This window comes from Bemisia tabaci, chromosome 5 (genome assembly GCF_918797505.1).
Source record: "Bemisia tabaci chromosome 5, PGI_BMITA_v3".
NCBI lineage: Eukaryota > Metazoa > Arthropoda > Insecta > Hemiptera > Aleyrodidae > Bemisia > Bemisia tabaci.
In genome coordinates this window covers 21527413-21554121 of record NC_092797.1, presented here as the reverse complement: position 1 = coordinate 21554121, position 26709 = coordinate 21527413, and the positions used below count along the sequence as shown (strand labels likewise).

The 26709-nt window shown below is 41.9% G+C and overlaps 1 protein-coding gene across 1 annotated transcript in view; it reads left to right on the top strand.

Annotated features, from left to right (window-relative positions):
• Frl (formin-like protein) overlaps nt 1–26709 on the top strand; it is a 119962-nt gene that overhangs the window by 68808 nt on the left and 24445 nt on the right. The window contains exons 3-4 of the mRNA XM_019050870.2: nt 12756–12842; nt 25988–26067. Coding sequence (XP_018906415.1) covers nt 12756–12842; nt 25988–26067 — 167 coding nt within the window. The remainder of the gene's footprint in view (nt 1–12755; nt 12843–25987; nt 26068–26709) is intronic.

Sequence of the window (26709 nt, the reverse complement as noted above, 5' to 3'; positions counted from 1 at the left end):
GCCCGGAATGCGGACGGTATGTCTATATAGCCCGTAAGTACGGCTTCCACGGCCGGAGTTTTTTCTTCACTGTGCTACGAGCAGAGACAAGAGACCCTCCACTGGCCTGCTAGCGACAGGTGGAAGATTTTACTTTCGGGAATTCAACAGTTCCTTATGGACAATTATTAGGGAGCAGCAGTCATCACCCTAATTTCGGCTGTTGACCTACCTACATGGTCGATGATGAGCTTCGGGTGACGTCATGAGCCAAACAAGTTTCCCAAACGTCGGCCATTTTCGACTTGTTTGCGAAGCGAAACTGCCAACGCGTTGTTAACCATCAACCATGTAGGTAAGTCAACAGTAGAATGCTGAAGTCCTGAAAGTAAAAGCTTCCACAATGGCCAAGATACTAGTGGAGGGCCCTGTACAGACTCACCGTCCGTCTCGGGTTCTGAGGCCGAAAGTTCCGGATGCTGGAGCCGTAACTTCGACTGCTCCGGCTGCTACACCCGGAACTTTAGGCCTCTGAGCCCGGAACGCGGACGGTATGTCTATATGTATAGCCCGTAAGTACGGCTTCCACGGCCAGAGTTTTTTCTTCACTGTGCTATACGAGCCTGTCACCTGTTGTTTCAGAGAAAACCAGTTGGCACCATCGTGGTGCTCGCGAAATTTTACATAGGAACCAGTACATTAATTCGCGATTGACACATGCATGAGCTCTATCGAGTCCTCAAGGTCTACCTCTGTTCTCTTGCCTAGTATCCATCGCAACCATCCGATAGTTGACAATCGCAGTGAGGTGTCTCTGCGCTGCTAACCCCATAAACCACCCGGACTCTCGGTGTTTACACTCATGAATGTCTTCTCCATTTCTTAATAGACGGTCGAAGGGCTTATCTCGTGGAGTACATCGATATTTTTTCATTTCCGTACTTTTGTGTTGAATCGAATAGTAATTGTGCGTGAAGCGGTGCGGCGCGCGGCGAAGGCGAACGGGGCTTTTGAGGCGGACAATGCGTTTCTTTCGACGCCGCCGCGTTCATTGTCGAGGGTCGAGCCGTGCAAAAGCAAGCGTGAACCGAGCCACCGGACTGCGATATAAATGTGATACAGTCGCGAAAATAATGAGTCAGCCGACCTTGCACTCGTTAGAAAAACTCCCGTATTCGCGGCTTTCGCGGGGCGGCGCACAGTGGATCGAGTCAATTTGAGAGGTCGAACATCGGGGTGTCTACAAGTCCGGAATTTCCGGAAAGTCCGGAAATAGTACTGATTTTTTAAGGGTGGTCCGGAAGTACTGAAAAAGTGCGGAAATTCCGCAAGAAGGTCCTGAATTTTCCCCCTTTTTTTGTCATTTTTGTCGCAATTTGCGAAATTTTGAATTTTTTGAATTTCGTCAATAAGGTTCTGAAAAAGTACGGAATTTTTCTGTCAGAGGAGGTACTGAATTTCTTGGGAATGTACTGAAAAAGTACTGTAAAAGTACTGATTTTTGGCCAACCTGTTTTAGTAGACACCCTGAACACGACATTTTTTACTAAGACTGCAAATTTTGATGTTTATTTCGTCACATTTTAATTTCAAGGGGTGCCTCTAGAGGAAAATTTTACGAGGAAACTGATGAAACCACTTTTAGAATCTCGAAGTTTTGTATGAACGGAGTTATGAGTGTTTAAAGTTTCCAAATCTCGTCCGTGTTCTCCTGTTGACTCGATCCAACGTGCGGCGGTGGTAGTGTGGAGAGTGTTGTGACGGCCACAGTCGTCACGCTGCGCATGCGCTACCGGCGCTGCCGTTCGTCTGTCAATTGACAATGGGGCAACTGTTCATACTCATATCTCGAGTGCGAACTTCGTTTCCTGGGATGTCCCATTAGCATTCATTAAATTCATGCTGCAATTCGTCGGTCGCAGTTGGCGGCTCTGAAATATTCGCACTGACTCGGAGGAGGCCTTGCTGTCTGTAAGTTCAGTCCAGAGACGAGAGACCCTCCACTGGCCTCGTGGCGACAGGTGGAAGCTTTTACTTTTGGGCATTCAACGTTACCTTATGGACAATTATAAGGGAGCAACAGCCATCACTCTTTTTTTGGGTGTTGACCTACCTACTTGGTGGATGATGAGCTTCGGGTGACGTCATGAGCTAAACAAGTTTCCCAAACTTCGGTTTGTTCGTTAAACGAAACTGCTGACACGTTGTTAACTATCAACCAAGTAGGTAGGTCAACAGTTGAATGTTAAAGTCCCGAAAGTAAGAGCTTCCACCATTACTAGTGGAGTGGTTTCCAAGATACTAGTGGAGGGTCCCTGGTTCAGCCATCGTCGAACCATGGGGGCAACTGGGAGGGAAGGTCTTAGCCCTCTGTACCCCTTCAGTGGTGTAGCCAGGGAGGGGGTCCGGATAGGTCTAGACACGTGACCGGAAAATGTTTGCCCTGAAACGATGACCCACATTTCGTGATTTTCAGAATTATAGCTTTTGATTTTCCAAAGGATTTTTTTTTTCTTCACCTAGAGAATCAGCCTACTCGGGAGTAATTCATTCTCGATTGTAGAACCCTCCCCCCCTCCCCACTCCAACAAATTTTTGGCTACGCCATAAACCTACTCGCCCCTTTCCCTAAATAAATATGTGGGCATTCGTTCAATGTGTGACGTGCGACTCAATTTTTCAAATTTTTCGGGGGATCCTCCTACACTCAATCCCTCCTTTGGAGCTGTGTTGTCCCCACTTCCCTTGCTCCTTGATAGGGAGTCCTTTGGTACCCCACATCCAGTGGCTAGGCGTGAATGATCGTTAATCTATGTTTCCCCATTTGAAGCTTTGGTAGAGAATCGATTACGCAGGTGTTCGTTGGGAACACCGTGTCTATCGATCCTTTTCCATAGGTTCAAATGGCAGATGAATCGATATATCGCAAATCACGCCACGCCACTGCCGAGATCCTCCTCGATGAGGTGCCTTATGACGGGAGGAAGGATTTGCCTATCAAATACAGATCATGCTCATGGAAAATTTTGGGTTTTCGGAAAATAACGGACGAAAGGAAGTCGTTGCATCGTTTATTTGCCAATCCCCTCAATTGCCACAAGCGCCAGATTCTGCGCAGGTCCGGTCAGCGGAGACTGTGATGTCATCATCTCGCTTTCGATTTCCGATAAGCCCCCGCGAACGCACGCACGGCGCAATGGGCATGGCAGTATCTCTGCTCTCCGTGATAATTTTATCGCTTTGGAGGGAAACCTCTTTCGTCGTCTAGCTGTGAATGCAACAAACTCATCTTGCAATTAGCTCGGGATCGTCGAAAGGAAGAGACGGCGGGAGCAATCAGTGAAAGAAAAATCTCGGCGTATTTACTAAGAAAAGGGTAAAATTACCAAGAATTCAGGGTTCTATTTGATTCCAGTTTTTTCTTGGTAAAACTACCATTTATGGAATTGGCAATTTTACCGAGATATCTCGGTAAAATTATTGAACTTTCTCGGTAATTTTACTGAGCCTTGGTAAAAACGCCAATATTTTTTATCGACTGTGGTAGAATTACCGAGAAAAAATGGCAAAGTTACCGGGAATTGATTACCAATAAAAGTGGTATTCTTATCTGAAAAATTTGAGTATTAGGAGCCATATGGCGCATCAAGCTCGATTTTTAGGGGCCATTGAAACTTTTTTGGGGGCCAGATTGACTTTTTGCCTATATATCACGGCGCATTTAGTGAAAAATTAGACGCAAGATGTTTTAGTCACAGAACTAGTTGCTGTAACTTGGGGGAAATTTTGAAAATTCTCAAAAAAGAAAAATTTGGAATTTTTTTTTTGGGGGGAAGGGCAATTTTAGGGGCCACGTTGGCGCAGAACCATCATTTTTTAGGCGCCATGACCGATTTCTTAGGCGCATTTGGCGCGTTGGCGCCTGTGAGTTTCGAACACTGCATCTAAGGAAATTTGGCATGGCCTGAAGGTTCAGACGGCGCTTTTCCTTAGCACGGCAGTTTACAGGAGCAAGCTGTTCCTTGTGGGATTCGCAAACTCACTTTGACTAGCCTGATCGTCCGGAAGGGAGAATCACAAAATTGACGCTAATCGTTCATTAATGTTGTCCGGTGCTAATGATCGGTAATCAAACGTACAAATCGAAGTCGGATGAGCTCGGAGTGTCTGTTTCTCACCGCCGCGGAGCCGCGCCGCTTTGTTTGCATTCTCTCGCCGCGCCGTCAAAATATTATGATGTTATCGGCGGCCTACTATCTCAGAAGTCGCTCGGATCGGATTGTTTGCATAAGGTGAAACGGAACGGTAGAAGGAGCTGTGCCCAAGCTGAAAGCTCTTCCAAAATCGCTTCTCTATCCGACTCCCGACTGTTACACAGTTACACACTTTACAATTAGGATAAGAGCTTTCTCAGATCCTCTACAAGCCGCGCCCGCGTAGGTGCGTAGGTTTGCTCCGCGCAGCTGTAGTAGTATAGTACCCGGAAAGATACACTTCGTTGTAACTGACTGCTGTTTTCCTCCGGAATGATGAGGTGTACTCTCATAAAAACTTACTCGTAAAATTGCAAATCATCCGAAAATTACAGGGCACGGATGGAAAACAAAGCAGAAATAAGAACATCAGGTAGTGTTTACACCATGACACGTATTGTTGATGTAAGTCACGTTTTTACTCGGATGCATTTCGGACGAAGCATGATGCTCATCGTGAGCGACATTAGCGTCAGAAATCAAAAAAATTGCGATGTTTTCAAAAAAATAATCACGGCGCATTATCGAGGTATGAATAATGTAGTAATCCACTACACTCAAACAATTATGAAAAGTCGCTACTATGAAGTTTAGGAAAATAATCACGGAAAAAAAGACTGAAGGTTTGTCTTCGTTCGATGACACGTGCATTTCCAATTAATTAATAAATTGTGGTAGCACCCCAATAAGTCAGGTTGCGAACCCAAATGTTGCGATACTGCCGCACTGGAAAAAAAAAACACTTTGGATCTAGAGTCCAGACTCTTGAATACATTGACAAGAAAAAATACTCTTGATTCAATCAGATTTAAGCTTAAATCAAAAGGAAATCCGCTCAAATTAAGAGACTTGGTTCTTGATGTAAGCAAAAATCCGATTGAATTAAGAGTATTTTTTCTTGTCGATGTTTTTAAGAGTCTGGACTCTAGATCCAATGTGTTTTTTTCCAGTGCGCAATTAATTGGGAATGCCCATGTTGTCCAATAAATTGGGGTAGCACCACAATTTTTGAGGATAAACCTTAACACTTTTTTCCCATGATTTCCGTGAAAACAAAGGTAACCAAATGCATAAAGGAACATAATTATGGTGTTGCGACACAATATTTTGAAGTTTTTCTCTATTTTTCAGAAGATATTTCAATATGTAACAACGTTGCTGAATCCTTCAGTACCTCGCTATCCCCCGCCCCCCAAAAAACCAAACCATGAGGGAAAGTAAGGCCGCGAGACAATCACACAGTGCATAATGTTGATGTACAGAACACATGTCTATTTCTTTTTAAAATCTTGACAGCACATCTGCACCGCGGCACTCGTCGCCTCGGAACATCCCAGTCATTATCAGGGACCAAATCTGGTGCTCGCAATTAAGGACCAAGGACATACGCACACACACTTCACAGACTGAGTGCAGCGGGCATCATCGCGGGTGATAAATAATAAATGGCTGTAAACCGTCGGCGTGACGTCCTCCCAGACTTCTCGCCTCCGGAACTGCACTCATTGATGGGTTGACACTCGTGATCGATGCGTCATAATACGTGGCTCCGATGTGTGGAGTGCAGCGGTGCAGCGCGCTGTGTAATGGCGTGGGAGGCACCAGACAAATGCACCCGAGTCGGCTCACGCCCGTCGCCCGTCGCATCACCCGACCGTGAAACCGTCGCTTGGCTGGCAAAAGGACGTATCTACAAGTTGAGATGAGCCCGAGAAAGCATTGAGTCCTGTGGACGATAGGGTTCTTCGTAAAGTGTAGATACGCTTTTTTGTCAGGAGGGCGACGAACCAATACCCTCTGTCCTATGCAGCAACGCCTTACGGGCCTTCCAACTCTCCCAAATACCATCCTATAAAATATGTGTTTCAGAGAAAACTTATAACAGTATTCCCCCTTCGATTTTTTATACCCTCTAGATTTTAAGCTGGGAAAAATGCTACGAAAATGTCAAGTAGTGTTGAAAAGTTTGAGGAAAATGTGTATTTAATCAGAAAAAACGTGGCAGCGCCCAAATACTTCCGTTCCAAGCAAGAACGCCGTACGAACATTCGAGAGTCGCACATTTCTTTCGATAAAATGTTTATTTTTAAGGCAAGTTGTGATTATTTTTCTTTGAAATGTATATACTATAGATAAAATTGCGAGCCAAATTATCTGAAAAATTGGAGGAGAAATATTCACAAGTTTACCAGGAAATTCATGTTTTATCAAAAGAAATTTGGCAACGCCTGAAGCTTCATACGGCGTTTTTCCTTAGCACGGCAGAATATTCATACGGCGTTTTTGCGTGTCACGGAAAAATACGCTTGCGCGGTTGTGTCAACGTTACAAAAGAGACCTCCGTTTCACTAGAAGTATCAAAACAGGAGGGAGGATTTTTCAGGCATTTGCCTACAGCTTCCGTCGAACCAAGAATTTTTTCCATAGATTACTTCCTGTGCCCAAAAAACCTGTGGTGATTGAGAATGAGCTGAATACACGAGTAATCGCATTCGGAAATGGGAGGCCAGAGACAATACGCAGCAACTTTCAAGAAGGAAGCCAGTCGACGGGCGTGTAACGAAAAACTAATCATAATTTACCGTGGCATTTTGGCGAACCGACAGTTTGAGGGCCCCCGCCCCCCGCCCTCTTCTCTTATCTTCCACTTCCCGTAATTTTTCGAATCAAAGTGAACGTTTTTGAAAAAGTAACCTCTCATGTTGCCAGAGGTTTAGAATCTCTCAAGCTTTCACGTTTTCACGTGCCCAATTTTTCTCATCAGCTTTCCTAAAAATTACCCTCGGGTTTTTAAAGTGAGGGCCTATTTCTTCCGTCTCCTTTGATTTTTGACTTTTGACCCCTAAAACTTGCCCCTCGTGCCCAGCAAGAGTATTTTTTCAAGTGAAATTTTTAAGAGTCTGGACTCTGGATCTAAGAGACTTTTTCCAGTGTCGAGCTTTGAAATGTGGAAACTAAGACATCGGTGGATATCTTTGCATGCGGATGGATCCTTTGAGTTACACTGAAAGAATCAAATTCAGCATGTCTCACGGAGGAAGCTGTAAAACACAGTTTAAACATTTCAATTGATAAACTAACAAGTTCATGTCAATCGACTTTTCGTTCCTTGCAAGTGCTGCCCTTTAAATAACTTAATGACATGCACCGAGTGTAAAATTGTAAGCACTACGCCCCCGTGCCTTCCGTTTCACGTGCATACCGCCCGTTGTTGTAGCTACTGAGCGTAATGTAAACACTGACCAAATTGTTGTACGGCCGCGAGCGGATTGGCTCAATCAGTGCCGGTCATCTGCTCCGCGCGTGCTGATTCGTCACCTCGAGAAGTATGTCGAAGGTGTAAGTTTAACTGATTAATGTTAAGTGCTCGGTTCATGGCTCGGCCCTGCTCTTGGTTCACGGAGAGTGAGAAAAAGGGAAAAGGAAAGGACGGAATTGCCCAGTGGCGCGACGTGCTTCGCGATAAATCGATTGATCTGCCATTTAAACCTGTGGTAAATGATCGACAGAGAGAGCGCCTTAATAATCGATTCTTTACCGTAGCTTCAAATGCAGAAATTTCGATAATCGATCATTCTCGCTTCGCCTCTGGAATTAACGCGAGCAGCTAACCGTCAGGCTACGGAGAGGTCGTTGATGAAGAGTTATGTCCCTCTCTTCGGGTTTAAGATCTCGCAGCGTCCTTAAGTCGAATCCAAGACAATGATCGTTATTTAATTTACGTCGTCACTGTTAAACTAACGTATTCGACATTCTTACTGAACGAGTAAGTTTATAGTCACGAGAGACACTCTGGCGCTTCCAAAAGGACTCCTCCAATGAAAACGCTTCCTCATAAACGAAATCACTCAAGAGAAGCACAGGATGTTCAGCCAATGAGGGAAAATTGGGTTTTGCCTCGTTTTTAATCGGCGTAGTCGTGATCGATGAGGTTTAAATATCGACGATGAAAGTCGAAAATACTTATCTCGATTTCCGACGTTGCAAATTTCTCGTCCTTCTTCACTAATTCCAGAGGAAACCAATGGAGATATTTCTTAACATTTTAATAGCTTTTTCTTCACCCTGCACAGTATATCATGCAAAAATTAAAATATCTAATGAAGAAGCTTATTGGGGTTTCCTTTTAAAAAAAGACATAAACATGAAAAAACAACAGCGGAAATTTTGGAACGTCGCAATCTAGATACGCGGTTTGCGACTTTTGTCGTAGCAATGTAGCTTTTCATGGAGACAGGGGCCTCAGTCCAAAAAAACTGAAATTTGATCAAATGAGCGTAAAGGCTGGGTTGTAAACAACAAACATTTTAAAACATGAAATTCCCAAAAAAGTCGATAAAAACTAATGTATGGTAGTTTCAAGTCGATTATTAAAAGACGTATTTTCGAAAAAAAGTTCCTCAAAATAACTATAACCGACGTACTTTTTCGCAAGTTCCGTATACTATGAAATGTACGATGTCGCATCTCAAAGTCGTGATGATAATTCGGCAAGTTCACGTCTCTTAAAATCCCCTTTTGCTGTCGACGTCACTCTTTGTTTCATAAGCGAGAAAAAACCGTTTAGCTCCACTCGGGTCAAGCACCCTGGTAACTTCGTAGATTCTTCCTCTATTATGCCCTTTTGCAGCGTAATTTTCTTTCCGTGCCTCGAAGCTCGAATCACGATATAATGATACATCCCACATGCATTGAGCATTTGATACCACGACCAACAAAGTATCCTCACCTGATAGAGAGACGTAAAGCAGTGCGGCGAGGCGTGCTTTACGATATATCGATTGTTATGCCATTCAAACCTATGGTAAAGAATCGATTATTAAGGTGTTCGCTGCGAACACGCTGTTTATCGATCCTTTTCTATAGGTTTAAATGGCATGACAATCGATATATCGCAAAGCACGCATCGCCACTGAAGTAAAGGGCGAGGAAATGAGGATTACCGCATATTCACAATGATGCCTCTCCCTCAGTTGTGGCACGAATCGTTATCCACTTTGCATACAGCGCGGAAAACTATTCGTATCACTTGCAGAATAATTTAGACTTGCATTTTTGTTTGTGTAGAGGGGAAACGTGTGCGAGTGCGTACCGATAGACTCAAGTTAGAAAATGGCGATCGGGCTCATTTCGCGTGTCTTTAAATCGTGTTTTGATGTTCAAATCGCCCAGTTTCGCCAACAATAATATCGGTCCTCACATGACGCTTCATGACGATCGAGGTTCTCTTCGGAACTTCGGAAGTTTGAACTTGCTCAATATTATTGCATCTTTGTTATCTTTTTGGGAGTTAAAACGTAAAACGAGGTAACCCTCGTAGGCATTAAAAGTTGAAGTTTTCCTCCCAAGTTAAAGTCTTCCTCCGGTCTTCATGAATATGCCCTATTCAAATTTATGCATACGATCTATTCAAATTTATTGTATGAACACACTTACGCGTTCTTACTAGGAGCTTGGCGCGAAGTTGATACCTACTGTGTCCAAACTTCTTGCATGCTCCATCCTAAGCCACCATCACCATTCACCTATTCACGATAGAGTGGAAATCCAACTTTGTTCCGCATTTTAGGTGTATGTCTTTTGAATGGCGGTATCTTCATTGATGACAGGCCTAAAACAATATTTTTTTCTTCCTTTTTCGTACATTCTCTCCTCTTTTTTGTTCTGTGATTGTCATCCCTCTGTTCTCCTCTTTTTTCTTCTTTTTTACACTGTCTCCTCTTTTTCTCTCTGCTTCTTTTGTCATTCTTTCCTCTACTTTCTTCTTTCTCTTTTATCCCTCCGTATATTTTGTCTTTTCGTTTTTTTTTCTTTTTTCCGTCTTTTTTTTTGCCATATTCATCTCCCTATAGGCAGGTCTGATAGCCCTCATACGCGGCGCCACAGTGCCACTCCATCATCGCATCCAGTCCGTTTCCTTTATCGACAAGATACAACGGAGGCTAAAGGTCTCGATACACGATCAAATTCCCGAGCCAATGACCATCAAATGTCGGCATGAAACACACAGTAGCCCCTACAAGACTGCATGAATACCTCACGCGACCTCATTGCGTCAAACTCAGTGCGATCAGTAGCAGTCGGCATGAAACGCATAGCGCCTACAAGGCTGCATGAATACTTCACGCATTGCGTCAAACATAGTGCGGTCAGCAGCAATCAACGTGAAACGCGTAGCGCCTACAAGACTGTAGGAATACTTCACCCATTTCGCAAAACGTTAAGGAAATATGCATAACTTTTCTCAATAATAAACGTTTTATCGAAGGAAATTTGGCAACTCTCGAATGCTCGTACGGCGTTTTTCCTCAGCACGGCAACATAGGTTTCGATACACGATCAAAGTCCCGAACATATTAGCATCAAAGAGTCGGGAGTCATCAGTCTTAAATCATTAATTTGCTTAGTTTTAAAATGAAAACTTGGCAGGAAATGATGTAAGGTGGCACTTCATTCTGATCAAAATTTGACGGCCCGTCCAATTTCGATCAAAGAGGACTGTTGCATGGTGACCACCAGTCATCAAGCGATCTACTTCGATCAGAATTGGTTCGGAATTTGATCGTGTATCCAGACCTTAAAATACGATCGTCCCGAATCTTAAACATCGAGGACACGAGACTCAGCGTCAGCCGGAGGCATACAAATTCGCAGGTCCATGGGAAAATAGGGCTTCCTCGGGCAGAATCAGATAACCGCGGCTGGAGGACTGGAACTTTCTTCGCGGAGCCTTGTCGATCAGGGGAAACGGAGCGGAATCATCGAGTATCGATATTTCCCATCGGAAGCCATGGTGAAGAATCGATTACCAATGGGTTCGTTGCGAACACCCTGATTATCGATCTTTCTCCATAGGTTTAAACGGCAGATCAATCGATACGTCGCAAGAGCGGATGACCGCTCCTCCTCCTGCTCCGGGGATAAAACTCGGGCAGGGAGGGCCCTTATCGACGGGATCGCCTGCCCCGCGTGACGGGGCCCCTATCGACAAAGCTCAAAGCTCAGCCCCCTACCAATAAATCTCGGGGGGGGGGGGGGGGGGGTCCGTTTCACGGGCGAAGGCGAAACTCGCAACAGGATACACATCCACATCGACTGACCTACACCGCCGCCGCCGCATCGGCGTCGGGAGAAAGGAGTTCGTGCAACGATGCGACGACGGGCGACCCACCGCACGGTGGGACGAGTCGATACGAGAAGTTGGACAAAATCTGGACATTTTCAAAGTTTATTTCTTCATTTATGAACAAAGTAGGAGTCAATATAAGTGGGTTTATTGGGTTTTTCTTGAAATTTCCTTCATGACACGTTCCCATAAATTTTTTCAATGTGACAGGGTAACTATAAAAATGTGTAGTGTTGGTCAAATATTTCTTTTCCACCTTCTCCCGAGGACGTGCCCCATTATGCGCCAGCTGCGCGAAATGCCTTCCCACCGCAGCTCCCCTGTTCGCCACGGGGCCCGTATAGTTTCCCGATACGGACTAGACGAACATGTAAATTGAAAGAAAATAAATTGCCGGCGGACTTTCCTTTCTTCCGCTGTTTTTTGAGGTCCGCGGAATTTAGAGCGTTTAGGTGCGGTTAAATGCAAGTTGATGCACGGTGCAAGATGGAGTATTTTCATGTTACACGCTTTGTAAGTCAGCAATTAGCGAGCAGTGCCGTTCGTTAATTTTCGTGAACAGGGTGTCAAGTTCCTAAACGGTCGAAGAAACCCGGAAAAGCTAGGACATGTTACTCAATCGTGTTGAGTGAATTTTTGTCGTTGAAACCTTGAATTTTACATCGTAATTATCTTTTTTCCAAAACTTTTAGAGATCAATATTCTCATTAATTACCATTCAAAATCTTATGTACACAATGTGTAGTCAGTTTGATGAGAAGGGAAAAGTAAGGAATTTCTCTCCATGCGATCATCTTTGTACATCTAAAAATAATCATATGGTTTTGAGGAGCAGCTCTTGCGCCTGTGTTCTCGAGTTTTGCATTTTCTTCAGTTTCAAAAGATTTATTGAGAAAATGTCTCGTAAAAATCACTGTCAAGCTCCACATCCATCAGGATCAAGAGTATTTTGAAATCCACGAAATACTGTCGCTCTGAAACAGGGGGATGCGAACTTGTAAAGTTAGATTATATTTAACCCAACCGTATACCTTGAACTTGAAGTCCAAAATCTTCACTGTGAAACCCGGAATTTGTGTTTTAGCTGTCATACGTCTTACCACATTAATCTTCGGACAACCCAACCTAAGTTACTGCAATAAGGACATTATTTTAGGCAAGAAATCCTAGAAGAACGAGAGTGCGACCCGGAGCGCCTTCATTTTCATTTGATACTCTACGCATATCCACGCCGTTAGTTTAGTTGCCTAACCGATCCGAACCTAGTCCAAAGAGTGCCAGCCAATAGATTCAAACGCGCTAATGTAAGTAATTCAATGTGTGTATGTATAGACCAACTTTTGTCGTGCCGATGGATATCATTCAACTAATCAATTTTCCTATTTTGTTTTTTCCAGGAGAGAGTTCAAGCGAAAGATACGCCAGCACATTATTTAAGCAAACTACGAACATATTTAGATCCAAAGGCGTCTCGCAGTTCAAGGGTAAGTCAACGCTCATACTACTTCGTGCGTCTTGATTTGTACGTTTTAGCAGCAAGTTCTAGCATGTGTTTACTCGTGATATATTTGAAACTACCACGCTGAAAACTTCCGCAAAATTTTGTACAATGTCAGTGATTTCTCATTCAAGAAATGTACATTGTTGTGAGCCAAGGTACGCGGTTTTGTAGTTTCAACGCACCATCGACATGATACTGCAAGCTCTCTCATCGGAAGATTGCATCATGTAGGGATGTAGGGTCGTCAGTTTGTTTATCCTGATCATTTCAAACAACGCGACGATATTGACATGCTATGCGGGTGTACGGTAGCTAATGATGGTAGTGTTGGCAGTTGGCTCATGCAGGCTCGGAAACTGTTGCCAAATTTCGCTCCGAATCGAGTTTTTAATGCGCCAGCAGACAAGGTCACTAAATCTGCATTGAATGGTTTGTAGCCATTCAGAGCCAATTTCTAAATCATTGAGTCATTTGACATGTATTGCTGCTATAACATTTTGGTGCACACTTCCTTGGAATGTGTTGTAATTCGAATTTTCGCTGTTCATAAGTTACTTTTCAGCCGGAAAAGTCTAACTACAAAATGGATCGCATTTAGCAAAAAGGAACCAGCGCGATTTCAGTGTTGTAAAAATGTTGCTTCTTCATAATTATCTGAAAAATCTCCCAGAATAGCAAATATTTTTACCTCGCACCAAAAAATACTTAGCTTTAAAGCAAAATAATTGTATAAGTTTGAATACTGTACGTGCGATAAGTGTTTTTAAAAGAAAAGGAGAAATTGCACGATTTTGAAAACACTGTAATCGCGCTGGTCCCTTTTTGATAAATGCGATCCAAAGAACTCAAAGAAGGTGCAATTATGCATTCATTATTGACGAGAAGTTCTACTATCAACTTCTTTGCCGCAGAAATGAGGAAATCAATTATTAAAATAAAATTAATAACAGAGAAATGGGCAGTTTCTTATGATTGTTAAACCACCTAAGCTCCGTTATAACGGTGGCATATAAGCTTGGTCGAACGGTCGCATGCTTTCCTCTCACGTCATGGGTACGCGCGGTGTTCTTATTCTCCAGCGGACCGGAAGTGCTGTCTTATCACCGGAGAGAGAGTCTGCCCGATTGTTCTCTGAATACAATATCTCATCAAATATTTTTCTCTTTTCTCATATTGTCACCGATCCCAATCTTTCTCTGAAAATCGAGCTTGCTTGGAAAACGGTGTTAGCTTTTTCGTAATTACTCAAATGTTTATTCCAGGTAGGTGTCACTCTGGAAACTTACGATATTATGCAATGAAGCGTGTTTGATTGAAGCTGAATACATATCTCACAAACGCCATTTAAAATCTTGCGTCTTTTCACAAAGTTTCCACCTTCACAAAGCCGTTAAACAACAGAAAAAAACATAAAGAAAGAAAAAAAAAGTTTCCACCTTTCATGCAAACAGGGTGACAATAAGTTCTTAAAACATCAAGGGAAACTTCGAACAGTCCCCAAAAACTCAACCATGAAAAGTGAGAGAGTTCATCCACCAAACCTTGCTTTTTTATGTCTTCTCGTATCTTTGAAATGGCTCTGATGGTACCCACGATTTGCATTCGCATAGCTAACACTAACCACGTGTCATGATAATCATTTTTTGCGAAATTAAACCTACTAAATGCAACGCTCCCTTTTCGAGGGTAGTATAATAAATCTACCATTTTTATTTTTCGCCTAACCGAGAGGAAAGTTTACAAAACCTATCCACCCCAGTTGCATGAGACGATCTTTCTTAAAATATCGTCGTTTCTCTGATGTGTGTATAGTAACTACCTTTAGATGTGCACCGCATTGTCCATAGAACTTCTCGCTTTCCACGGCTCTTGTGTATGCGGTTAGACGCACCTGTGTCGGAGCTGCGACGCGTTCTCCAAACATGTTCTGAGAAGTTTATCATGTTTAATGTTGGCGATGTTTAATGTTTTATGTGTAAAGGCGACAAAGGATGACAAAAACTCCTACCATGTCGCGAAAAATCGGGAAAATCGCATATCGATCACCAGTAGCGTGTCGTGATTTGCGATGAATCGATCGATCTATCATTGAAATCTATTGAAAAGAGTCGATAATCAAGATTTGTCTTAATGATCGATTCTTCACCATATCTTCAAATGGTGAAATATCGACAGCAGATTATTCACGCTTCGCCGCACCGCCGATCATCGCTCGAACCGAAAGTAAGAGCCGTTGTTTTCCAGCAGCGGTCGCTCTCGAATAATTGAAGTTTTCCGTTCTGAGACGACGTAACCGTCATCGCCCCGCCTGAGCCGTAGAAATCCCGCGAACGGCCGAGTCCGCGGTTCGTGAGACGCCTGCACTTGCGCGGTTTCAGAATATAGCGAGCCGCGCGGTCCTGTCGGTGAGGTGTGATCGATTGCCAGATCATCGGAGTGGAAAAGTCGGAAAGAAAACGGGGAAAACAATCGTCATCGCCCGTAATGATGGTCTGGAAACCGGGATCGGCCTCCCGAAATCTGTCTACAACGGTCCTGAGTACTGTCGTGCTAAGGAAAAACGCCGTATGAGCCTTCAGACGTTGCCAAATTTCCCTTGGTGCGCTAAGAATTTTCGAGAAAATTTGCAAGAAAATTTCTTCCAATTTTTCAGATGATTATGTTCGCAATTTTTTCTAGAAGTCCTGAAAATTTCAAAGGAAAATATTCTCAGCTTTCCTCAAAAATAATCATTTTATCGAAGGAAATTTGGCAACTCACGAATGCTCATACGACGTTTTTTCCTTAGCACGGCAGAGTAGCTCGTAATTACTTTGCAAATCAGGTGGAAACGAGTTGGTGCATTTCGTTCGTGCTAATTACACCTCTTCTCGCCGTCTCGCGTGGTTCAATTTTACTTTCTTTGTCCTCGCCTAAAATTTGCGGTTCTCCTCTTTTCTTGAAATGCGCTTGCCGCTCTGCTCGTTCATTCGTGCTGCTATGCTGCCGCGCAAAGGAAAAACGCCGTATGAACCTTCAAGCGTTGCCAGATTCCCCTCAATAAAACCCGAATTAACTAGGACATTTTTAGTGTATTTTCCGAAGAAAATACACTATTGCATTCTCCCATGATGTCGGACCCAGACCCGAGACCTTGTGGAGAGCACCGATCACGGGTCGTAGATCACGAAAATATATGCCATTCAAATTCATGTGTATGTATGTACGTATGTATGTATTTCCGCCTTTTTAAGATTTTTCGATTTTTGAGTAGTTTTATCTTTCTTACGTTGAAAGATATTTTGACCAATTTTTTTGCATTCAGTAGAGACTCATTAGAACTACTATTCTGCAAAAAAAAAAAATTGAAATTTGAGGCAATAGATTTTAAGGGGTGGGGCTCGAAAGTGGGGGGAGGTCAAATCATGTCCACTCGATAACTCGAGCGAAAATGAATATTTTGAGCTGAAATTTGTATGGATGGTAGTTCTCCCCTAGGACTGGTTTGGTATAGAATTCGCCGTTTACTTTAATATTTTGCTTCAACTTTTTCAGACAATTTTGCAAGCAATTTGATCTAAAATACCAGAAAAGTTTAAGTTAAAATATGCACAACTTTCTTTTAAAATACATGATTAATCCAGGGAAATTTGGCAACTCTCGAATGTTCATACGGCGTTCTTCCTTAGCGCGGCAGTACTGCCTAGGCGAGGTTTTTCTCCAATCCATGTCTGGAAAAATTCAGAAAAATGTAAAGATACGAGGCATTGGTTACGAGAAAGTACTTATGCCTTATTTGGGATGGATTTAGTGTTTTTTTTTTCTTCTTCTTTTGGCATAAGTAGTCTTGGATTTTTTTTAGTAAAATCATGGAATATCTCATAGAAGTCAGGCGGAATCCAATGCGAACTTTCAAAGCTCGCAATTTCCCAGTCACGGAATAATGAGAAGAAATTTCCTGCATCCCCAAAAACCTGGGACTGCAGATGACACGCACGTAACCGAAGTATCGTAACCTAGTTTTTTTAAATTATTGAAGTGAAATTCAGGTCTTTGATTTCTTTCCTTGAATAATCTTTGCTCAGCGGGTGGTAGCATATCAACGAGCTTTTTTACTATTTCGACGCAGGCCTCGAAAATTCGGACATCTGCTCAGTGCTCACCCATGCGTTGCGCGGTAACTGATAACTTTCGCTGGTCATATTTCCGTCGGGGGAGAAAATAAGAAAGCAAAGCGTGCCGCGGAACAAATAGGTTATAATAAAAATATTTGACTTTCAGAAACAATATGAGATTTCAATCAGGCATGTCGCCAAATTGAAACATTTGATCCTACCAGTTACTCGAAACCAAAGTTTCCTCGGATTCAACTATACCGCTACAGCTACTCGCTGAGCGTGTTATTAAAATGAAACTGTTATCATTAGCCGTAAAAAAGTGAAGCAAAAATAAATTAAAATAAAATTAAAATCCATTTTAGGACAAAAATTATATCAAATTGCCCATTTACTGTAGTATACATAAATGTAAATGGAAGCGTTAAGTAAATGTAAAACTGTTTCATTGTAGAGTCATGATCTTCATACGGTGAACCTAAACAACAAAGAATTCATGTTGCTTTGAATATTTTGAGGTCTGGTTTTGGGGGAGTTTATTAAAGTAAATACGACATTATATTTTTTTTTTTTTTTTTTTTTTTTTTTACATTTTTCTCTTTTTCTTTTTGTGATTGGTATTACAGAATCTCTTTTTGCCTCTATTTCCCAGAATTCCGGCTGGATCAAGCACCACAAGTTTGAAATTAAGTATGCATGAGTCTTTTTTGTTCCTTCAGAGGTCACAACTTCTTATTTACGCAACTTAGAATCGAAAATCTTATCGTGATCGGTTGGAAGAATAGACGAACGAACTCGAGCGTATTTTTGTTTGATAGTGAGTTTACGCAAGTTCTCGGAGCTAGCTGTTAAATACTTCCTTTCATTAATAAACATTTGACTCACGCAAGTTGTGGAACCAGCCTTTTGATGAGATAAAATGTCAAGAGTTATGAGACGGACAGCTGAGTCTTGATAAGTTCTCAGGATTTTCGTTTGTCAGTCACAGCTGTCAGTTTCCGGTCCTCACAACTAGAAATACCGGAAACTTTGACTCTCATAGCCGGAATTACTGTCTTGGTGTGGCCGGTAACCAACGGTATATTCTATCATGGCTTTGATTTTTGAGTCAGAGAACGAAACTATGTTTTTCATCGTTAAGAAAGGCGTCTGATTTTATTCGATGCAAAATCACTTGATAAAGGGTCCCTGGTGCCAAAAAATGGCTCCGTCTGCATCCCGCGTGCATTTTCCAACTCGTATAGACAAGATCAAAATAGAAGCATTACTCGACGTTGTGTACAGTAAAAATGCGATTCTTGCACTTTTTTGCATCAAAACTAGATATAGAGTATTTTCGTCACATCGAAAATTTTCAAGATCAACCCATACAGTTAGAAATTAATATTTTCCGCGTTCTCAAATTTAAACAGCCAATCCTCCCCCCCCCCCCCCCAAAAAAAAGTGGGGGGGAGGGTCATGTGCTTTGAATATCAGAAAAGCTAGGAAATTTTCTTGGAACATGTGAGTCGGTTATAATGTTTACCAAACCTATAAACTCATTCTCACAACCAGCAAAATTTCTTATTTTTCAATCTGACTCCAACTGATTTTTGTCTTATCTCAAGAGGGAAATTTAAATTAACTGATTATTGAAATGATGAGGAAACCGGTCTCGTAACCTTTTAACTTTCATCTCGTCGAGTGGTCAATTTCATGTGTTTGCCAACGCAAACCTCTGAGCCTCACGCCGACAAATCATCTTTCATTCATTGATTTTATTCGCACGTAATCTCTTGAGCTACTTTTATCACCGGCCAACCTGTTTTACGGCCCCGACTGGAGTTGATGCGCATGCGCCTTTTATTACTTCATCGACGGAACCGATAAAAAAGGAGTTGACCGAGTTAGATCACGCAATACCAAGAGTCATTCTCAAATGTTGTCCCATTAGCAACGATGTCCTTCCTTTGCGATCCTCAGGGACCTCTATTCGATTTTCGCCAAGAATAACTTACTCCCAGACTGGATTTGCGGCATAAAATCAGGGCAGGGTGTCTATTTACAAGTTCGGAAAGTCCGGAAATAGTACTGATTTTTAACGGGGGGTCCGAATGTGCTGAAAAAGTGCGGAACTATGCAAGAAGGTCCAGAATTTTTTAATTTTTGTTGTCATATTTATCACAATTTGAGCGGGAAATTCAAATTTTCCGAATTTCGTCAATTGGAGGTATTGAAAAAGCACTGAATTTTCCTGTTGGGGAGGTACTGAATTTCTTGGGAAAGTATTGAAAAAGTACTATAAAAGTACTGATTTTTGGTCAGCCTTTTTTAGTAGACATCCTGCAGGCACTCAAATTTGTTTAAGTTCATAAACTGGCCCTTCTTTCGCGGAAATGAATGGTCAGTTAATTTATTTCGACGATCAGCAGCCAGGCTAGCTATTTACGTCGGAGACCAAGAATTTACCTTAAACTTTTTTTACTCGCTTAAAGAGCTTTAAAATTTTGGTAATTACTTTTGGATCATCAGAGCTTACAGGATGGATGATCGGAGGGAGATAGTCGTGGTATATATAAATGCTGAAGTTGATGTCCTAAATCTTTATCTACGATCCTTACCAGAGCGTTTGTAAAATTGCCGTAGCAGACCTATTCCAAATTAAATCAACTTCCAGGGAAAACTATCGTTTAACAGACATCTGCTTCTGTATTTGAAAAAAAATTATCTTCCTTCACGCTGAATGGGCTTTATTTAAATTAGGGGAAGTGTAAAGTGCGGTAGTGAGTCTTAATCAATCATCTAATTCGTAAATTTTATTTAAATTCCCCATCGGATTGCAAGTATCTTGCTGAAGCCCCGAGCAGAGCTTAGATTTCGCCCGCAAAATTGAGCGTATGCAACCCGGCCTACCGCAGAGTTTAAATAGTCGCATGTTGAGTTCGAACCCAACTTCGAATATTCTTCTATCGTTATACGCTCTGTGCACCATTCAAATGCCGAGTTTATCTTTCAGAAAGGCGTTTCTGTAACTTTATATCGCGTGATTTTTAACTTTTTGTCATGTTTTTTCTTGGTTTTTTGAGGAGCCTAGAGGAAGTAATATACGCTATTTCTGAATGATTTCAATTCCGAAGGGGGTAATGGAAAATGATGAAATCAATTCTAAAAGTAAAATCCTCTTTGAATTCAAATTAATTTTGATTTTGATCATTCATTTAGGTATGACGAGCGCTTAAAATATCAGTTCCTCGTCGGAAATCGTAGTCCAATAATCAGGCCCGCCACAAGGGTGGGGATACTGGGTCTATGGTACCGGGGCCCGTGCCGCCCATGACACACTATTTTAAATTCACATGTAACCCTTGTCTCGTAAGGAAAAGTGAAAAATTTCGTAAAAGGTGAATAAATTTTCTAAAACACGCGCGGCACTGTAGAATTATTTTTACTGCTTTGCAGGTTTCCATCTATGTGTTTAAGATTTTTAGTAGAGAATGATATTTTTGCAACTGTGTGCTCTTAAGTGTAAGATATTACAAAGTATTTTTCTGGTGGTAAGGGGACCGGGGGGGGGGGGGGGGGGGGGGGGTTGGTGGCAGTCATGGGGCCCGGATCTTAAAATTGGTACTAAGGCCCGAGGTGGGATGTGGCAGGCTTGCCAGTAATTATAATTCTCCTCTCACTAGTATAGACACATTTAGTGTGACGTAAAATCTCGATATAATTTCATTATCTCGAAAGTCGAAACGTGCCCCAACAAACGAACATGAAGGACTATGCGAGATATAGGTAGGAGGGTGGGGGGATTCGCTTGATGACCATGTGTGATTTTACGAGCTTATTACACAATCAATTGGACTGCATGCATTTTGCAATTTGGAACTATAAATTGTGGCTCTTCTGGAAAAACACTTATGTGCATAGGGAAACTAATGGCACATACGTTGTTTTTAAACCGGGCTAGAATTCATAGTTCCAAATTGCAAAATGTAGTCCAATTATTGTGAATGTTATCTCAAACGTTTTGGTAAATGACTAGCTTTCATAATTTTAAAGTCCCATGGATTAAGTGTTCGGTTTCAGGCCAGTTTTAGCATCTTGCGTCAATTGTTCATTTTGGAGGTTATGTTTGTTCGTCGGGGTACGTTCCGACTTTCGAGCTATCGAGACGACAGTGTCGTTCCATAACGTCACCACTAATAAGTGCGTCTATTGCCATCGTGCCTTCAGTTTTTTTGCTACACTGTATGTGTATACAAATTTTCTCGATAGTTCTCATTTGGCTGACAGCGACACAAATCTCCGGGGGTTGGGCCGCGGAGCTCCCTCGTTATACCAATTCTTCGTCCAGAAATTGAAATTTTACACTCGTCAATATTGTCACATCTGCCGACTAACACGCTCCACGAAGAACACAAAAAACCGGGCACCACGGGCGTAATTTTTCAATGCCGGGAGACAGTCTTGTTGTCTCAGGGAGCGGTGGTTGTGCTGGCTCATCCGTGCCCGTGGCGTGTCCATCCTTTCATCCTTTCCCACCCGCAAGTTTCGGATCAGACAAACACTTGATTTTTGTTTTCTTTCCCTCATGCCCGCACCCTCTTCATCTCCCGCCAACGCCCACGCCGGCCCTCCCATTCTCGGAGCTGCCATGTCGGACCAAGATACCCCCAATTGGACGTATTTCTGCCGAACGGAACTACGTGCATTATGACGTGAGCCCTGTCGTGCATATATGCTCATGGGTCTCAGGGCTCATGTCTTAATGCACTTAGTTCCGTTCGACAGAAATACCCCCAATTAAACCAAACGTTTGTCAGATATTGATGGCTCCTCATTACGTCGTTCCTCTGATGCAAGGACGTAACTCTACTTTGACACGACCTCTATTGTCCATTTAACTACAGGCTTTTCTTTACTCGAGTGGAAATGGAGTTGTGCTTTTACATCAGAGGAATGATGATTGAGCGGATCCCCTTCTTATCCGATCCTCAACGGGTCCTTGTTAGGCAGAAACGCCGTTAGATACTTGGATCAGCCGGTTGCAGGGTCGTTGTTTAAGGCGGATTTTTCACTTCTATAGTTCCGTATGTCGTCACCAAATCGATCCATCCTAGATTTTGTGCCATTATGAGAATTATTTTTTCTTTTTTATTTTAATCAAATTGTTAGTTCAAAGACCAATCATTAATATGTGGTCTTTAAAAAATTTAAAAAAAAAGAAGTTTTGAAGTACTGTTTCCGATCTTTGACCGATTTCAATGTATTGATATTGTCTCTACCTTCAGATTGATTTAGGCACCCGAAATTTTGCCAAAAAATCTTAGAATGACCTACCGCAACGCCAGCAAACGTCTTGTGGTAGTAGTATTGTCGTAAAAAAGTGCGAGAAGTTGAATTTTTTATAGAATAATGAGTAATGTAGCTCAACCACTTCCAGTCGCTGAAGATAGCGACTCGGTTTTTTAATGCCATATTTTCTCTTGTTCCCGTTCAGGAATCTGATTTGGTTTCTCTGAAGTTGTAAAATGCATTCGAAGATTGAGTATAAACACGTCGTTCAACTGGAAAATTTCATCTGGACTTAATTTTATGGACTGTTTGTGTGTGCATTAAGTCAGTGCTCAGACGACTGCAGCCATGAATTGCAAAAAGGCTGGAAAGCACAGCCGAGTTGCATACGTAAACCTGTCTTAAGAAAAATTCAGCTTACTGAGCAAATTATTTCATATTAATGAACATTGAAATTATAGTTCAACAGCAATATTGCTTTTTGTTTTGTTTTTCTTACAGAGAAATTTAAGTTTATATTTTAACTGAAGTGAAATTGGAAATTTTAAATGTCCAACTTGCTCCAGGTGAAATTCTGTTGTCGTGTTCCAATGCTTTATTTGTTACCCTGTCCCTTCTTTTACCAAAAAGGACAAAAAGTGCCAATCGAGGGCTTTTAGAAAACGGTCGTCATTGCGTCCAGGCGAAAATTTCTATCGAAGTAATCTTCCGTTCTTCGCAAAATTGTCAATAATCGCCCAAGCGACTCTTAAAAATCGTTTGAATTATTAAAAATCGACGAACTTCACTCTCAATCAAAAGAAGGGCCTTATTTATTTCATTTTTCAGTCAAGATAGCAGAGCACGTATGCTTTATCTGCCTTCACCCGACTGCTTCGCGGTATCGCGGTGCAACCCTCCGAAGCGCTTCGAGCCTCAGGCGCTATGCGTTACGCGTTATTCTTCAAATTTTACCTTACGGGTTAAGATTAGTTGAATTTTGAAGGAAACATTTTCTTTTAAAATTCGGGCGTTGTTGCTCTCCTGGGTACCACGGTAGAGTGCACTGAAAAAAAAAATCTCGGCGTTTTTACCAAGGTCCGTTGGTACCTTTACCATCTCACTTTTTTTTACCAATTATTGGTAATTTTACCAAAACAGACTGGTAAGCTTACCTAAAAACCGGTATTTTTACTGGTTTTTTTTCAGGTAAGAACACCACTTTCATTGGTAATCAATACCCGGTAACTTTGCCATTTTATCTCGGTAATTCTACTACAGTCGATAAAAAATATTGGCGTTTTTACCGGGGTCCAGTAAAATTACCGAGATTTCTCTGTAAAATTACCAATTCCTTAAATGGTAATTTTACCAAGAAAAAACTGGGATCAAATAGAACCCTGAATTCTTTGTAACTTTACCCTCTTCTTAGTAAATACACCGAGATTTTTTTTCAGTGTGCTCCATCATAGTGGATGAGCCTCTTCATGGAGGATGGAGCAGCCAAATCTGGCAGCGAACGCACAGACAGTAGGATGGAACGTGCCACCAATACCGATCCACCCGCACCACCGCGCCGGACGGAATATTTTATTCAGGAATGGGGGGTGGAAATGTTGGAGCGCGGTGGACGTGGAGGGGGTAGCCCGAGCAGCGCGCCAGAGAAAGTCAGGGCGATCAGGAATCAGGATCAGACAGCCGGACGGGGGACGGAACGGGACCCGTACACGGCGCGCCCGATTTTAAGGAATCAGAGGACCCAGATCAGCGGGGAACGAACCCAGGAAGCTGCCGATGGAGCGGAGATCTGCCGTGCTAAGGAAAAACGCCGTATGAACCTTCAGGCGTTGCCAAATTTCGATCGATAAAACACGAATTTCCTGTAAACTTATGAATATTTTTCCTCCAATTTTTCGGATAATAGACCGTATTCGATAATGGTTCGATGTATCGTTTGGTTCAAAACAATAGAACATAACCTCAAACCAAACTATCAGGATTTAAGTTGGAAAAGCTGAAAATGAGAAAATTTCTAACAATTTCACTTTGCATTGGCATTTGGTACCCAAAAGAATGAAACATCTGTTACAAAAGACCCGTTCCCTCCGATTTCTAAATTGACTTTTGAGGCTGTGTTTATGTTTTGAACCAATCTATATCGATACAATCTCACCTGTTTTGAATGTAGTCTGAGACTACTAGATCTCAATGTGTTCCTCGATTTTCACCGTGTAAGTTCCTGAAAATTTTAAGGAAAAATATCCACAGCTCTCCTCAAAATGAACATTTTATCGAAGGAAATTTGGCAACCCTTGAATGTTGATACGGCGTTCTTCCCTAGCACGGCAGAGATGGTCTCCAGGATAATCATCGACACAACGTGAGGGTGCCGGTGCCCTTTAGTCGAATCCGATCGGATTCGAATCGTGCGGGATGGCGGTGTTAACGTCGCATTGTTGCAGATTTCAGGGAAACTGAGGGAACCGGGAAAGTTAGGGGCATGTTATCGAATTTTTACCGTGGTCTGGGAATTGTATGATTGTCTAATTATGGTATCGTGGATTCACTTTTTTCTGGTTTATTAAGAATATTTAGAATTTTTGGCACTAGATCAGTTAGGCGAATCTCCCTGGCAAAATCAGAAAAATACCTGGAAGAAACAGTGAATCCTGGCGTAAATTTTCGAGAATTTTTCCGGTTAAAGCTAGGAAACTTTGGGAAATTTTGGCATATTATATTCCGGGTCGTTGTTCTCTTTTGTCTCCCCTTTTTTTTAAAACCATTGTGAAAAATCAGGAGTCCCTGGTATCAGCTGTTAGGAATTTTATCGAAAAGTCAAGAAAATGTATTACTCTTGAAACTTTGAACTTTGCTCGTGGACTTTGTATCCTTTTTTACTATTTTTACCCGTATGTTAGTTTTTATATTTTTTTGGATTTCATTTCCCAATTGGGATACATATTTCTAGCTCATTCATAGAAACATCTATCTGCAAAGGGAAATTGCTAACACATTTTGGTTCAAAAGGGAACCAGAAATAGTATTGCAAAAAGTCAATTTTTATCTCTAATTTTTATCCCCTGTCACTCACGATTAGCATTACCGAGTTTGGATGTGTGGAGAAGTATGCTATGAACTCAGTTCGTGAAGTATTTACTTAAGAAGATGAAAGTGCTCGCGCGAAAATTCTTGACGGAATTGGCGGCACCGAGAAGTCGCGCCGGCGCGCTGCCGTGGCGCCAACCCCGTCCAAGTTTCAGTTTAAGCCGCAATTCATCGTTTCTCTTACAAAAAAACGTAACTAAATTTCTATGTTGCCGAATTTCCCCTCGCAAATCATCCTTACCTTGAAAATCTTGGTTATTTCTGACTGAAAATCTCACTGATTTTTCCTCTGATCTCATGCAAAAATCGGAAAAATTTTGGACAACAATCGCACAGGCATACTCCTGTGAAAAATTAAATCGTTTAAATTGATTTTGCAACCTTGGAATGGAGTCACGTTCCTAGACAGCTAAGAATTGAACTGCATTTTGTCAATTTGGAGCTATAAATTCTAACTCATCTGAAAAAACAGTTATGTGCACAGGGAAACTAATGGCACATACGTTGTTTTTAAACCGGGCCGAAATTTATGTTCCTAATTGCAATATGTAGTCCAATTGGACTGCATTTTGCAATTCGGAGCTATAAATTCTGGCTCTTATGGAAAAACACTTATGTGCATAGGGAAACTGATGGCACATACGTTGTTTTTAAACCGGGTTTTCGTTGCTTGTTGCAGAAGCGGAAAATGGTGAGCGATGCCACCTCGACCCAAGTGCTGCGCGATCTGGAGATATCCCTCCGTACGAACCATATCGAGTAAGTATGACAAATCATCACTATTCCGCACGCATGATCAGACCCAGACGTCTGCCGTTTTTATTTTAGTTTTGGTACCGTCACCTCATTTTCCAACTGCTTATCATTCATCGCTTCTTTGTCTATTCATCATTTATCATATTCATCATCTTCCAGATGGATTTTGATCGATGATAACTTGAAAGGAGGGTCGAAGAGAAGAAACATTTGATTCAATTCGAAATATCTTATTTTCTCAAACCAGAATATTTTCAACCTGAACGTCGATACACCCCCATTTAAAAACAACTCATTTTGTATGCTTTGGGCTGAAATACATCCTCACAATGTCCCACCATCTACTTTAGAAGGAGAAGAGGCTTGGACGTAACCAGAAATATCATTGAATTTGCTGTCAAGATAATTTCCTCCTCAATCAAGAATTATATCGCTCAATTCATGCAGGTTCCTGCTTGATGCAAGCGAAGTTTTTTTCGATACAAGTATCTTCTCTTATTGGTGTAAGTATTGTTCTCATTGATCCAAGGTCGTGTTCTTGCCGGCTAACTCAAAAATATTGCTGCTTACATCTAGTCTCTTATTTTTCTTTCAATATATGCAAATTTGTAAGTTCTTGACATTTCGGCACCTGTAGTCGTTTTA